This window comes from Lithobates pipiens, unplaced genomic scaffold, assembly GCF_037356315.1.
Source record: "Lithobates pipiens isolate NorthernLeopardFrog02 unplaced genomic scaffold, aLitPip1_a1.2 Scaffold_22, whole genome shotgun sequence".
In the NCBI taxonomy this organism is placed as follows: Eukaryota; Metazoa; Chordata; class Amphibia; order Anura; family Ranidae; genus Lithobates; species Lithobates pipiens.
Window position 1 is genome coordinate 262,150,862 of NW_027507784.1, and position 14,786 is coordinate 262,165,647.

The 14,786-nt window shown below is 41.9% G+C and overlaps 1 protein-coding gene across 1 annotated transcript in view; it reads left to right on the forward strand.

Moving 5' to 3' along the window:
• The first annotated feature begins 307 nt into the window (after positions 1-307).
• The window catches only part of LOC143925723 (vomeronasal type-2 receptor 26-like), a 42,185-nt gene continuing 27,706 nt past the window's right edge, over positions 308-14,786 (forward strand). Inside the window, exons 1-2 of the mRNA XM_077450177.1 lie at positions 308-522; positions 9,931-10,222. Coding sequence (XP_077306303.1) covers positions 308-522; positions 9,931-10,222 — 507 coding nt within the window. The remainder of the gene's footprint in view (positions 523-9,930; positions 10,223-14,786) is intronic.

Here is a 14,786-nt window from a genome sequence, read left to right on the forward strand (position 1 = left end):
TTGCATTCTTTAACAGTTGGTTTAAACATTGACATTTTCAATATTTTATCCAGATATATAATCTGTCCTGTGATTCTGGGGCTGTATACTCTGTCCTGTGATCTGAGCTGTATACTCGTGACACTATGGGTGGAAGGAAGTGGAATACAGGGGACGGATTAGGTGGATTACATAAGGGGCGTGGTTTGTGAGAAGTGGGAGGGGCCAAAAATGATGGGCGTGGTCATTATGGGCGGGGTCTTGCGCCCCCCCATCCAAAAACTTCACCAGCCGCCACTGCTATGGAAACCTTTCATTCTGTAAAACAATGTGGCTTATTTCATTTCTGTGTTTAATATTATGCCTGAATGGTATCTGCAGCCCATCACCAGCCTGTCACCTGCAGATTTTACCGGCATATGAGGATTATGAATATGTTCAGGATGGAGACATCATCATTGGAGGAGTCTTCACCATCAACTGCCTCATGGCCGGGTACAAGATCCCTAAGAAGCTGAATGTTACTGGCATGATCTGTTTAAAGTATGTAACTTGAACAAAAAAATAAAAGTCTATTGAAACTCATACCTGTAAGGCAGGGGTCCCCAAATTACAGCCCTGTGGGCCACATCCACCCTACTACAAGATTTTATATGGCCTGCAGCTAGGGTCAGTGGCCTATCCCTGTACACAGATTGAGGATTTAAATCAACAGAGGCTGGCTATTGTCTCTGCTTCAACCTGATGTAAGGGAAAATGTGATGAGGACTCTAATGTGATAAGGACTTTGATAGGGATTGTGAAGATTTCTGATTTTTATTTTACTCTGAATTTTTATTGAGTATTTATTTGTTTTGTTTTTTGCCTGTCTCAATAAGGATAAGGGATCTGGTATTGTTTTTTTGGATGAATGATTTTTTTAAAATTAGCGGTACATTTTTTTCTCTCAGTAAAAAAAAAAAAAAAAAAAGATGTAGTTTCCCCCAAAATTCATATCATGTACTTGATAGTTGTCTGGTATGAATTTTAAAGGAGTGTCAATTGCAAGAACGACAAAAAAAACATGAAAAGAAAACGGGCCCTCCAAAATTCATACCAGACCCTTATCCAAGAGTGGAGGCAGCAGATCAGAACAAGGGGGCAGCCAGCATACCCCCTCCCTTTTGAACCGTAGAAGGCCGCATTCACTCAAAAGGGGAGATTGCCTTGACGGGGGCACCTTGTCTAAATGTTGATGATAACAAGGCCCTTTTCCCCAGAACCTTGGCCTGGTGGTTGGGGGAAGTGCAATTATCAGAATCTGGAAGCCTTTAAAATATGTGAGTCATCAGAAGCTATCCCACCACCCCTGTGAAAGAGCAATAGGGAAATAATTCCCTGTAACTCATTCACTAAAAATTACAGCGTAAAATAACACACACACGCTACCTTTAACAAAGTAAGTAAGTCATGCAGTATAAATCCATCATCAATCACATTGTTCAGCAATGTATATCCACTTCAATCAAGATGAGCAATGCCCACCAAAACAAAAAGCCCACATAAACATACGCTCCTGCTTACCTGCCTGCAGCAGAATGTAAACAAAGGAAGGGGTATCCATGTTGTTCACCAGATACTGTATTGTCATGCCCATATTTGGTAGTTCCCCTTTGTTTACATTGAGCTTAGGGTCTGGGAGATGTAATTTGTAGTCAGCAATCTTCAGGAGCAGATGCATGTTTTTTCTTTCTTTTTGGAGAGCCGTCAGGTTTCACTCATCATATTGATACATGGGTGAACAAAGACATGGCGATGATGGATTAGAATTGTGGGATTTTTTTTGTTTTATTTTGTTTATTTTTTTGATAGGGTGTAAGATATTATTTTTTATAAATGAATAATCAGTGGTTCCATGTACCCATTACTCATTCACACATCACCCTTATTTTTAGGAGGGTTTTAGGTTCCAGTTTTCTACCTCGCAGACCCTCACAACCACCAGCCAGGGTTGAGGAGAAAATAATTTGTCCTCATCAACATGGAGACAAGGTGCTTTGCCAGGGGTGTCCCCCCCTTCCAAGGTATGTTTCACATGTTGATGGCATGTGCCCTGGTATGGTTTAGAAGGTGGCTCTTTGTCCCTCGATTCCTGGTCAACCAGATTGTTCCATGCTCCAATAAGGGTCTTGTGATTTTGTTGGCAAGCGGAATAAAAATTTTTTATGAGGATTCCCTCTTAGAATCCATAACAGACCCTCTATGGGGTATTGCATTGGGGGAGGAGGTGCAGGCTGGTGTTTTTTTTCTTAACCATACCAACCAATAACTTCGCAGTGACTGGTAGTCTAACAACCAATGACATCCACAGAATAAAGGTCTGGCATGGATTTTGAAGGATGGCCTCACATCATTATTTTTTTAAGGAACACATCATATTGTTTTAAAAAAAAAAGTGTGGGATCTTCCTCTAAATCTATACCAGGTCTTTAACCAGGCATGCAGCTTGGTTGGCCAGGAAATGGGGGCCGCAAGAATGTGCTCTACTTCTCCTTAACCATACCTTGCCACATGCCCAAGGCACCTTATTTTGATGGAGACAATGACCGTATCCTCATATTTCTGGCCTCAAGGATATGGGAGTCTGTGTGTGGGGGGATATTTTTGTGAATGAGTAACATGGAGTACACTTCAACCTATTCCCATTTATGTAGATGTAGAACCAGCCAATTTTAATAGGGGCTTCCAGATTTTGATAATTTCCCCCCACATCCCTGGCTGTGGTGTTAAAGCATTATCCCCATCAACATGGAGGTAAGGGGCCTTGCAGCAGGCGGGGGAGCTTCAGAAGGCATCCTGTTATGGTTCAGGAGGAGGTGGATTTGCATCAACAGATTTTTTTTCAATAAAAAAAACACATCAAAATGTGTCTGTGTGTCTGTTTACTAGGTATGGGTGAATGGCTCGACCCGAGCATGACTTTGGGCCAAACATTTGCCTGTTCAGCCGTTCGCGGAACACCCTGCAATTCACTGAGCTTTGCCCAATCAGGGCGCAGTTAAATCTGCTTGTTAAGGAGTGGGGCCGGGAAGCGGGTCACATCATCCTTTTTTTTTTCTTTTTTTTTTTGCCACATCAGTATTTTTATATCAGAGACTAGGTTCAGCTTGTCGCTCACTCGTGTCTCGTTTATAATTCCCAATCATCGTGGCTTAATTAGTTTCATATATTTTCGCTAAGATTCCTTGTGATCGCATAGTCATTACATAATATTTAAAAAATACAAACAAGCAAAAATAAATGAACAATGTGGTGGAAAACCTCCCCATCCCTGGTGTTCTCAAAATATGTACCATAGCTATACTTATTACCCTGTCATCCTATACTTAGATTTGATTTTCCTCCCCAGCACCCCCCGGATTCCCCCCTCCCCCCCCCTCAATCTCCACAGGATCACATCGTACACTCATTTTGGATCTAGCCTCCTCCCTCCTCTCTCCAGTTCTATATCAATATCATTCTCTAGTTGACAAACAGAGTCATGAAGAGGTCAACAGGGAAGTGCTAAAAAGAAGAGAAACAAGAGGAAGGGCCCACCCTTCATGTAAGGAGAGAGACACTCATATAGGAATAAAAAGGAATAACAATGCAAAGATAATAAAAAGGTCCCATCCAGAGGGAAAGAGACACCAGACACTCGTGGGGAAAGTCAGTTTTCCGTGCAAAAGCTGCAGCCCATCTACCTATGGTAGGATACCCAACTTCCCCAGACTAGACCCCCATAAACTCATAAACTTCTTATTATTGCCCTGTTGGGTGAAAAAGACCCTTTCATTGCCAATTGTCATTTTTATGTTTGCCAACCAAGTTTCAACTGACGGGCCCGAAAGTGAATGCCATTGTTGAGCAATTAACTTCCTTGCTTGGAAGAGACATCTAATCACTGGTATTTTAGTAACGTTGGGGATTGTAAAACCCTCAGGTATAGTCAGGAGACAAGTCCTGGCCGTTGCTTTCAATATTAAATTAAAGATTCTATTAATCTGATCTATAACCTGTGTCCAATACCTAAATAACTTCGGACACCTCCAAAACATGTGGATGAAGTCGCCCGTCGAGCCACATCTAGGACAGTGGTCGTTATTTCTCCAACCTAATTTGAACATTTTCTTAGGGGTATGATATACTCGATAAAAAAAAAAAAGGTGGGAAGCTTTCTGGGAAGGGGAGATCGAGACTCTGGTTCCATAATCAATTATCCGATCCCAGTCGGAATTGGACAGGGGACCCACGTCATTCTCCCATATTTTCCTACTTTTGAGCAAGGCTCTATGATCCAACATTTTATCCCCTAATCTAGCGTACATATAGGAAATCAGTCCCTTAAGCGTGTCCTGGGACATAATTTGTGATAATACAGGCATCTGGATCCACTGAACCTTTTGAGGTCCAAATTGTGACTGGACTGCATGTCTGACCTGGAGATATTTATAAAACGCACAGTTCGGGAGCGAGAACTCCAATTTTAAACTATTAAATGATTTAATTTCTGAACCCTGAAATATTTGAATTAGTTGGTTTATACCTTGATTCACCCAATCTCTACATCCTTCAACTTTAGCTAATTCGGCCAGGTTTCTATTGTTCCATAAAGGGGCCAATACAGATACCCCCTGGTATCCTAGTATAGCCTTCGCTGTTTTCCAAAGTTTAACAATCTGGTTGATTGTAGGGCAACTTATACCAAACGAGTTTGCCTCGAGGGCCTCAATAAGTGTATTGTGGAGGCATCCTAACATTAACAGTCTATGGCGAGGCATACCCTCGCTTGATATTCCTGCTCCTGCTAAATGCTGCATCTGTGCCGCCAAAAAGTAAAGCCTAGGATGTGGAACCGCCATCCCCCCTCCTCCAATGGTAGCTGCAATGTCCGTAGATTGATCCTAGGCGACCTCTTTCTCCATATAAAATCTCTAATCAGAGATTCTATTTTCTTAAACCACCTCGAACCAATCCATATCGGCAAGTTGTGGAGAAAATATAGAATTTGGGGAAGCCAGACCATCTTGACCAAGTTACAGCGTCCCGCCATCGATAAGGGGAGGTGGCTCCAAATATCCACCTTATCTTTGAGCTTCACCAGGAGAGGGGCTAAGTTATCTTCCAGATACCCGTTTACATCCCTTGCCATCCAAACCCCCAGATACTTAACTTTCTCCACCACCTTCAAATTAAAAGTATCTCGTATTGCATCAGTGGCCCCCATATCTATCGGAAGTATTGCAGATTTATCCCAATTGATAGTCAATCCAGACACTTGGCCGAATTCCCTAATCATTTTCATAGCCTCTTTTAGCGAAGTTTGAACTTCTCCTAAAAAGAGCAAAATATCATTGGCAAATAATGCGATCTTTTCCTTTCTCTGGCCTCTCCTAAATCCCTGAATATCTGGGTTAGTCCTAATGGCTATGGCCAATGGCTCCATTGCCAGGACGAAAAGTAGCGGGGAAAGGGGGCAACCCTGCCTCGTACCTCGTTCCAATTGAAGCCCATCAGAGTACTCATTATTAATTTTTATTTTTGCGCTTGGATTAGTATAAAGCATCTTTATCCATTTGATAAAAGTTGGCCCAAACTCAAATCTATCAAGTGCCTCAAACAAATATTCCCACTCGAGACAATCGAAAGCCTTGGCTGCATTCAGGGCTAATATGGCCCTGGGGCCTCCATCTTCTGCCGGGATCTGGATATTCAAATGGGCTCTACGTATGTTAATACTGGTAGACCTGTTTGGGATAAATCCCGACTGACCAGGATGGATGAGCTTATGAATAATCTTTTTTAAGCGTGTTGCCAGTATTTTCGCTAAGATCTTTACATCAGTACATAACAACGAAATCGGACGATATGAAGCAGGATCCATCGGGTCTTTCCCCTCCTTGGGGACAACCACTATGGTAGCTTCCAACATTGAGGAAGGTAGCGTTCCCACCGCCAGAGCCTGAGTCAATGCCTCCAGCAATTCTGGCAACAGAACCTTGCCATATTTCTTATAAACCTCAATAGGTATCCCATCAGATCCTGGTGATTTTAGATTGGACATCTCCGCCACTGCTTTATGAAGTTCATCAATAGTTATTGGAGCCTCCATTATCATAGAGTCTTCTACTGATAATGTTGGTATGCTTATATTTCCCATAAAAGCAACCATCGTTCCCCCTCTTCCCCCCTCTGAGATTTATATAAAAAGCAATAGTAATGGTGAAATATATTTTTAATAATAGTAGGTTCAGAGGTGATCTCCCCCTGTGGAGTCCTAACCGCTAATACCTTTGAAGGGGCAGTGTTTGTTTTAACCAGTAGTGACAATAAACGGCCCACTTTTTCTCTCTCCCCAAAATTCGCCTGTCTCTGAAGTATACGTCTATTGTCTATCTTTTTCCTAATAGTCATCTTATACTCTTGCTGCTTTTCTAACCATACCTTCTGAGTAAATGGGGTTGGGTTGACAATATACTGCTGTTCTGCCTCTAACACAGTCTTCCTAGCCTCCTCCTCCCGGTTCCTCATCTCAGCTTTGTTTCCAGCAATTTGCTGGATAAAGAGTCCCCTTAAAAAGGCTTTTAGTGAATCCCAGATTGCTCCCACCGATGCAGTACCCGCATTAATATGAATAAAATATTTCAGTTCGGATATTAATCGCTCTGGCTCGTCTAGTATCTCTAACCATGAAGGATCAATTTTCCATTGCCCAAGATACTGCTTTTTCCCCACAATAAGCGTCAATGTTAAAGGGGAATTGTCTGATATCCCCCTTGGGCCATATTGTACTGCTTCCACCAAGGCCAAAGCTTGGCTATTCACCAGGGCCATATTGAGTCTAGATAGAGTAAAAAAAGACATTGAAAAACATGAATATTGTCGCTCCAACTGGTACCGAGTACGCCACGGGTCGCATAGTCCCACTTCATGTAGAAAACGAGATAGTCTCATCTCGTTCCCCGCGGTTGTTGAGATTACCGTTGGAAATCTATCTAAGGACTTGTCCAGAACTTCATTAAAATCCCCCACTGCTATTACTGGGATATCAGGTTTATCCATTGTAAATAATATTAACTTGTGTAGAATCTCCAGCTTAAATGGAGGTGGGATATATATATTTGCTATAACATATGGGTTATTTTCAATACGGCAATATAAAAAAATGTAACGACCCTTTGTGTCTATGCGACTATTATAACAAGAAAACAACACCTCCCTGTCGATCAGGATGCTCACCCCTCTTGCATATGAGGAGAACAGCGAATGAAATTGAGTTTGGAATTTCCAGCCACGTAGGAGCGGAACCGTCTCAGCAGTCAAATGTGTCTCCTGCAAACAAAGCAATCCGGGCCCTAGGCCCTCTAGTGCTGATAATACCACAGCTCTCTTGGTCGGATCTCCCAAACCTCGGACATTCCATGACATTACCCTAATTCTTTTTGACTGCATCTCATCCTATCAGCCTATGTAATGGGCAAGTTGAAACAAAGAAAAAGAAAAAAGAAAAAGAAAGAGAAAAATAATACCACAGCTCTCTTGGTCGGATCTCCCAAATCTCAGACGTTTCATGACATTACCCTAATTCTTTTTGCCTGCATCTCATCCTATCAGCCTATGTAATGGGCAAGTTAAAACAAAGAAAAAGAAAGAAAAAAAAACTTTCCTTTTCCCACACAATTACAATCGTGCCATTCCCAAAAACATAAATTAGATTGTTATCTCCCCAATTGTGGTACCTTCTACCACCTCCTCCCAGGAGGTAAATCCTCAATCTTGTGTGTACATATATTAGTGCAATATTTTCCAACCTTCCCTCCCTATCCCTCCCAGATCCTAAAATTAGGACCACCCCCCTCCCCACCCTCCTATCTTGCCCTGCAGGGCTCCCCCCTAGGGGTTGACCCCTGACCTTCCTACACCACTTACTTGCACTATTTCTACTTAGTGCTTCAATCAAAAACCCAACCCAAAGCGAGGGGCACAAATGCACCGCTCCACACTCACCCGTATGCATACTTTTAACCTCAATCCCTCAGAGTACAGCCCCCCCCCCCCCCCACACCTTTCTATGAATAAAATAAACGTGCAAATAATTATTAATATCTCATACCCTGTCTTCACCCCCCTCATCCCCCACACAGCAAGTTACAAACAATAAAATTATTGAATCATGAAAAAACAACCCATTTATAAAGGTCTATAACTCTTTTTTGTTTTCTTCTAGCCATTGGGCTGCCTCCCTCGGTGTATTAAAAAGAAACGTCCTACCGAGAGCTATTACCCTCAGGCGAGCTGGGTTTTTTATTTTTTGTGCTATAAAAGAAAAAATACAGAAAATTCTGTAGAAAAATTCATTTTTTTACAGAATTCTTGTTTCTGTTATAAAATTTAGCAGATTAGTAATTTTTTCTTCATACATTTTTGGCCAAAATTTATACTACTACATATCTTTGGTAAAAATAAGTACAAATTGGTGGATATTATTTAGTCTTTGTGAAAGTTATAGAGTCCACAAGCTATGGTGCCAATATCTGAAAATTTATCACACTTGAAGTACTGACGGCCTATTTCAATTCTTGAGACCCTAACATGCCAGAAAAGTACAAATACCCCCCAAATGACCCCTTTTTGGAAAGAAGACATTCCAAGGTATTTAGTAAGAGGCATGATGAGTTTTTTGAAGTTGTCATTTTTTCCCACAATTCTTTGCAAAATCAAGATTTTTTTAACTTTTTTTTTTTTCACAAAATTGTCATATTATCAGTTTATTTCTCACACACAGCATATGCATACCACAAATTACACCCCAAAACACATTCTGCTATTACTCCCGAGTACGGCGATACCACATGTGTTAGACTTTTACACAGTGTGGCCACATACAGAGGCCTAACATGCAGGGAGCGCCATCAGGCGTTCTGGAGCACCCAGGACAATTCTGACATTTCTCTCCTACATGTAAAAATCATCATTTATCTGCAAGAAAATTACATAGAATCCCAAAACATTATATATGTTTTTTTAGCAAACACCCTGGAGAATACAATGGTGGTCGTTGCAACTTTTTATCTCTCACGGTATTTGCGCAGCAATTTTTCGAATGCTTTTTTTTGGGAGAAAAAACTGTTTTGTGCTTAAAATGCTTAAAAAAAAAAAAAAAAAAAACCCCACAGTAAAGTTAGCCCAATTTTTGCATAATGTGAAAGATGAAGTTACGCTGAGTAAATAGATACCTAACATGTCACTCTTCAAAATTGCACACGCTCGTGGAATGGCGCCAAACGTCGCTACTTAAAAATCCCCAAAGGCGACGATTTAATTTTTTTTACTGGTTATATGTTTTGAGTTACAGAGGAGGTCTAGGGCTAGAATTATTGCTCTCGCTCTAACTTTTGCAGCGATACCTCACATGTGTGGTTTGAACACCGTTTTCATATGTGGGCGGGACTTACGTATGCGTTCGCTTCTGCATGCGAGCACATGGGGAAAGGGGCGCTTTAAAAAATTTCTTTATTTTTTTTCAACAGCCTGGTGTCTGCAATCGCAACAGCGAGAACTTTTCCCTGTTTGGGTGTTCTGCTGTGAACCGAACAATGAGGGGTTCATGTCTACTGTTTACTCTTTTGTAAATGAGGGGCAGAACATGAGGGCCCCCTTACTTTTACAGGGGCTTCCATATTCCGATAAGGCCCCTGTCTGCAGACCCCCACAGCCACCAGACTGCCTCAAAATCCACACCAGGCCATTATTCAAGTAAGCAGCCTGGGTGGTGAGGAAAGGGGTGGGGCAGCTGACCTTTGACATGGCTATGATCATATGTGAGCAACTGGAAAATGCTTTCTTCCTTTCCATTTTCTCACTAAACCTTTCGTCTATAGTAAGCTGATGATGACCTCTTGTAGCCGATTTACTAATCCGTTATATTAACAGACCTTTGCAACAATACTTCAAGAACCTTCAAATGTTCCTTTTTGCCATTGACCAATTGAATAATAACCCAACAATCCTGCCTAATATGACCCTAGGATATCATCTTTATGACTCGTGTTCTCATCCCAGAAAAGCCATAAAAAGTGTTTTACAGATTTTATCTGGACCTGGAGAGACTATCCCAAATTATTCCTGCCGAGACCATTGGAAATTAGCTGGTTTTATTGGAGACCAGAGTTCAACCACAATCCTGCCTATGGCCCAGATATTATCTGTGTATAACCACGTGCAAGTGAGTATAATAACATGAATTATGACTCAAGTCTGTTGTGTCAGATCTGTTCTGACTGTTTTCCCCTGTGTCTAATCTGTTATTTTTTTTTTTTTTTGTTGCATGTAAATTTTTTAAGTTTTTTCATGAAATTAAACAGGTTCAGCATATCTATCATATAGATAAGCATACATGTGGGTAGGCGCAGCATGGCGCAAAAAGTGATGATACAGAACTTGGTTGTAGAATAAAGCACTTTGTATTAAAGGAAAAGGCTCAACTGAACATATACAAGCGCTATACAAGTCATTCATTCATTCATTCATGAACAGGAAACCCAACAGAAGAGCACCACACCAGGGAAACACACACAGGGGATTCAGATGCACTGACTGCATCTGTCTCAGAGGCTGGAATCTGGACCCAAAGTGTAGGCTTCACTGAAGTATGGCTTGTCCCTAATCTGTCCCTCCTTGCCAATAACCTCTCCCTACCACTAGCCATTTTTCCTGACAGGCGTGTGCACTATTCCTCTCCTAACCACTTGGCAGAATACACCTGCCTACATACAGGTACAACTTAAAATATATATACATATATATATATATATATATATATATATATATATATATATATATATATATTAGGGCTGTTACAAATTTTAAAATTTTCGTGTTCGATTAATCCATTTTTTTTAATCGACTAATTTCATTTAATTATAACGCACATACAGGTCCAACTACTTTTAGCTGATCTCCTTGCATTGCAACTCTGCATTAGTCAGTGGTAAATGTGGTATACACTATATACAATCACCCGACACTAGTTAGTTTCCACAATCCATGACTTAACTTCACAGTTCACACAAATACGTTTTAAATTCAAACTATAGCACTGACGTAAGTCTTTTTTTTTTTTGCACAGTAGCGTGACAATCCCTCCACCTCCGGTCTAACTAATCACTCTCACCTTATGGCATAGACCCCTGTGCAAACAGGTGGTCATGCAAGCGGGTATCAAAAAGGTTTACACGGACCATAAACTTCTCTCACGTCTCCTTAGATCTCAGCAAGGAAGCCAGGTCATGGGTAAAAAGAAAAGATCTAAGTGCTCACTGCTTAAGTATAAGATTTATTTTAAAATTGATAAAAAACACAGCATGTAAAGCCAACAATCGTGTTAGTTCCAAAGGGCAGCAGCGGGTGACGTCATGCGCAGCTCCTCCCCGTACGAGGTACGTTCAATCAGAACTTCAATGTCACCGGACTCCCCCCCCTTCCCTTCATTAGCAGATGGAGGCACTTGGGGAAGGGGGGAGGAGTTTGGTCACGTTGATGTCCATGATGTCACCGGATCTCAGACGGAACTCCCTGAAGTCCCGGAAGCTGGCGGAGAGGTGAGTACCAATCAAAAACAATTTTGATCGATCAAAAAAATGTATAGATTAATAGAGGAATTCATCTTTAATTTCCACAGCCCTAATATATATAAAAATGCTTGAGAAATCTCTCCACTACATCCATTGCTCAGTCAGAGGGCAGAGACACTAAAGAAGTGACCGATAATCAATAATCATTAGTAAACATGATTTTGCTACTCTCATTCTCTTCCCATCACAAAACAAATTGGCCACAGTCTTCCCGCATAGCCACCACCACTCTTTACAATATATTAAGCTTCAAGCACAGGATTTGGCATATTAAAAAAATCTTCTCAACACTCCAAATTTCCTTGAGCTTGTATTGTCATCAACTGTTGACTCTGCTATAAAGTTGGACCATGGCCTTAAAAATGGCTGGGTGGTATACAATCTATCCATAAGCATCTAATAGTGTATCAATAATTTACAAATATGTTCTCATCTCAAGAACTGGGTTTTCACATCACCACTTGATTTTTAAGTACAATGAAGTAATTCCCCCTACCCAGAGACCCCCACAGCCAAGAGCCAGGGTTGTGGGAAAGAGACCCTTATTCTCATGAACATCAGAACAAGGCACTTTGCTAGGGTGTTCCCCCTGGCATGGTACACTCTCATGTACCTTTGTTCCATCTAGCATTGAGCATAAGATAGCTGTCACAGTCAGGGATCAAACTCGGGGGCCAGCATCAATAGCAGTAGAGAGGCTTCCACCAAACAGCTGGAAAATTGCAACACCAGGTCACCTTGGCAGATGACGTGGGCTCATCTGAGGTATGGAGCCTAAGCACTAACCGGTGTTCACCAGGGCTCCTGATGGTGGAGATGGATTTTACTGTGTATTAGTACCAAGTTGCTATCCTTGGGATCTAACCATAAGTTCAGTAGCAGGTATAGCAGGTAGAGATCAAGAAGAAAGCATAGTAAACACGTCAAAGGTTGGTAGAAAGTTGTTGCAGGTTGGAATCAAGTAGAAGAGTAGATGAAAAACAAGCCAAAGGTCAATAATCAGTGGTAGTGGAGATAAGGAGAGTTGCAGGTATGCAAAGAAGCAAAATATTAGCTGGAGAGAGACAAATAATCTGGCAAACAGGAAGTGCAGGGACATGGCTTAAATCATGAAGTTCATGGGATGAGCAAAGAGTTCTGTCAGGGCTGGGCTCAGCCCTTCCTTCTCAAAGCTGGCCGTTTAGCTGTCGGCTAATTGCCAGCTCCTATTTCTCCACAGTGACCATCGTGAACAGGGTAAATTCCTGAGTTATGTCATTTCCACTGCTGGTTTTTCGATGGACCCAGAGAAAAACTTTCAGCAGTCCTACAGTGGCCCCCGATCCGTGGGTTTACGTCCTCTGCATTGTTTTCTTGGCTTTGTCAACTATTATCGGAAGTTTATTCTGAACTTTTGGTCCCAAGCCTCTGACTGGTATGACCAGAAATGTTTTGGTTGTTTTAGTCAATGAAATTAACACTGGTGTATACCTCCCTCCTCAGTCAATGATAACCTCACCATGAGTAGCTCCACTCCACACATTTCATCACTACTTGGCTTTGTCAGGAGCAGTCAACCCACAGAAACATTAATGTCTGTAGGTGCAGCAGATTCCCATTTTTTTAATGTAATTATGTAATTGATCCAATCTACATTCTTATTCACAGTTATTATGGGGATCAAAGACTCAAAACCAACTTTTACCTGATCCCTGGATTTGAATTCATCAGGGACCCCCCTTGGAACTCCTATAGCATCTATGTACACATGAGGGTCAAAGCTTCCGGAGAGAACTGCTCACTTCCTCCTCTGACTGTGTGCTGAGACAGTGTATGTATCAGGAGTATCTTCTGCTAGGATATTGAGGGGCATAATGACCTTTTTAAGGGCACCTTCACCGGTCCAGATTCCCTCTAATCTGGTCCTATGTTCCAACCCACTGTCCCTCCCAGGAACCACAATTCTGGCCCTGGTAACTGTCCGTAAACACACATATATATATCCTTACCATCAGGGATGTCACTGTACCAATGGCATTGCCACGAAAGAGTCAAACGGATAAGGTACTATGTCACAGTAATCAAAGGTAAAGGTGGTCACATGTGTACCTGAAGAGTTATACCAAAATGTAATTATGTTATCATTTTTTGTGATGGCCACCTCCTGGGCCTCCCCCTAGACCAAACAGAAAAAGGATATGTAGCATGGTCGTCATGAAGTGGGCGGGATCTTGTCCTCAGGGGTTGGAGCTTTCTTGCAGTGGGAGGCGTGTATTCAGATGTTCTTCCCGGCCAATTCGACTGAGGTGACTGTGGTCAGCAAAACTTGGAATGGACCATCATATCTGGGTTCAAGAGAATGTTTTCTCACAAATGTATTTACCAGCTCCCAATCTCCAGGCAGTAGTTGGTGTTTTCCTGTATTTAATTCAGGATCTGGAATGGAAGAAAACACCTGGACATGTATTTGGGTTAATTCTCGTGATAATGCGGTTACATAATTAGTCAACACATCAGATTGTAATTGTTGGGGAAAGTAACAGCCAAGTCTGGGGCTGAACCAAACAACATTTCATAAGGGGATAGGGCATGTTTCCCCCCCGGGGTGTGTGTCTGACACTGAACAGGGCAATGGGCAAACTGTCTGGCTGACTCATGTTAGTCTTTTGGGCCATCTTTAACATACTGTTTTTCTAGTGTCCCATTCATCCTTTCTACCTTCCCGCTACTTTGAGGGTGGTAAGGGGTGTGTAGAGCCAACTGAACCCCGAGTGCTGCCCTAATCTTTGTAAGGGTTACTGTGAAGGCTGGGCCTGATCGCTCTCTATCACCTCTGGGACCTCAAATCTACATACTATCTCACTCAGTAGTTCCTTAGCTGTGGTCCTGGCAGTCATGTCCACCTCCACTAGGGCGTATTCGAATCTGTCACTCCTTTGGCATTTGGGAGTGATCAATTTGTATCCTCTGGAAGAGGTATAGAGCTTTTGCCAGGTGCTTCTTCTGTGCCTTTTCTGTACATTCTGGGTTACATTTGTTGCAGATAGTGCATGATCTGCAGAAGTTGTTGGTCAATGGAGTAACTCATAAGTTCATAAGAGTCTTTGTCAAGTGGGCAGCTCCATTTGCCCATTGCACCATGGCTGGGTACATACTCCTGGGTAGGCAAGGCTTCTT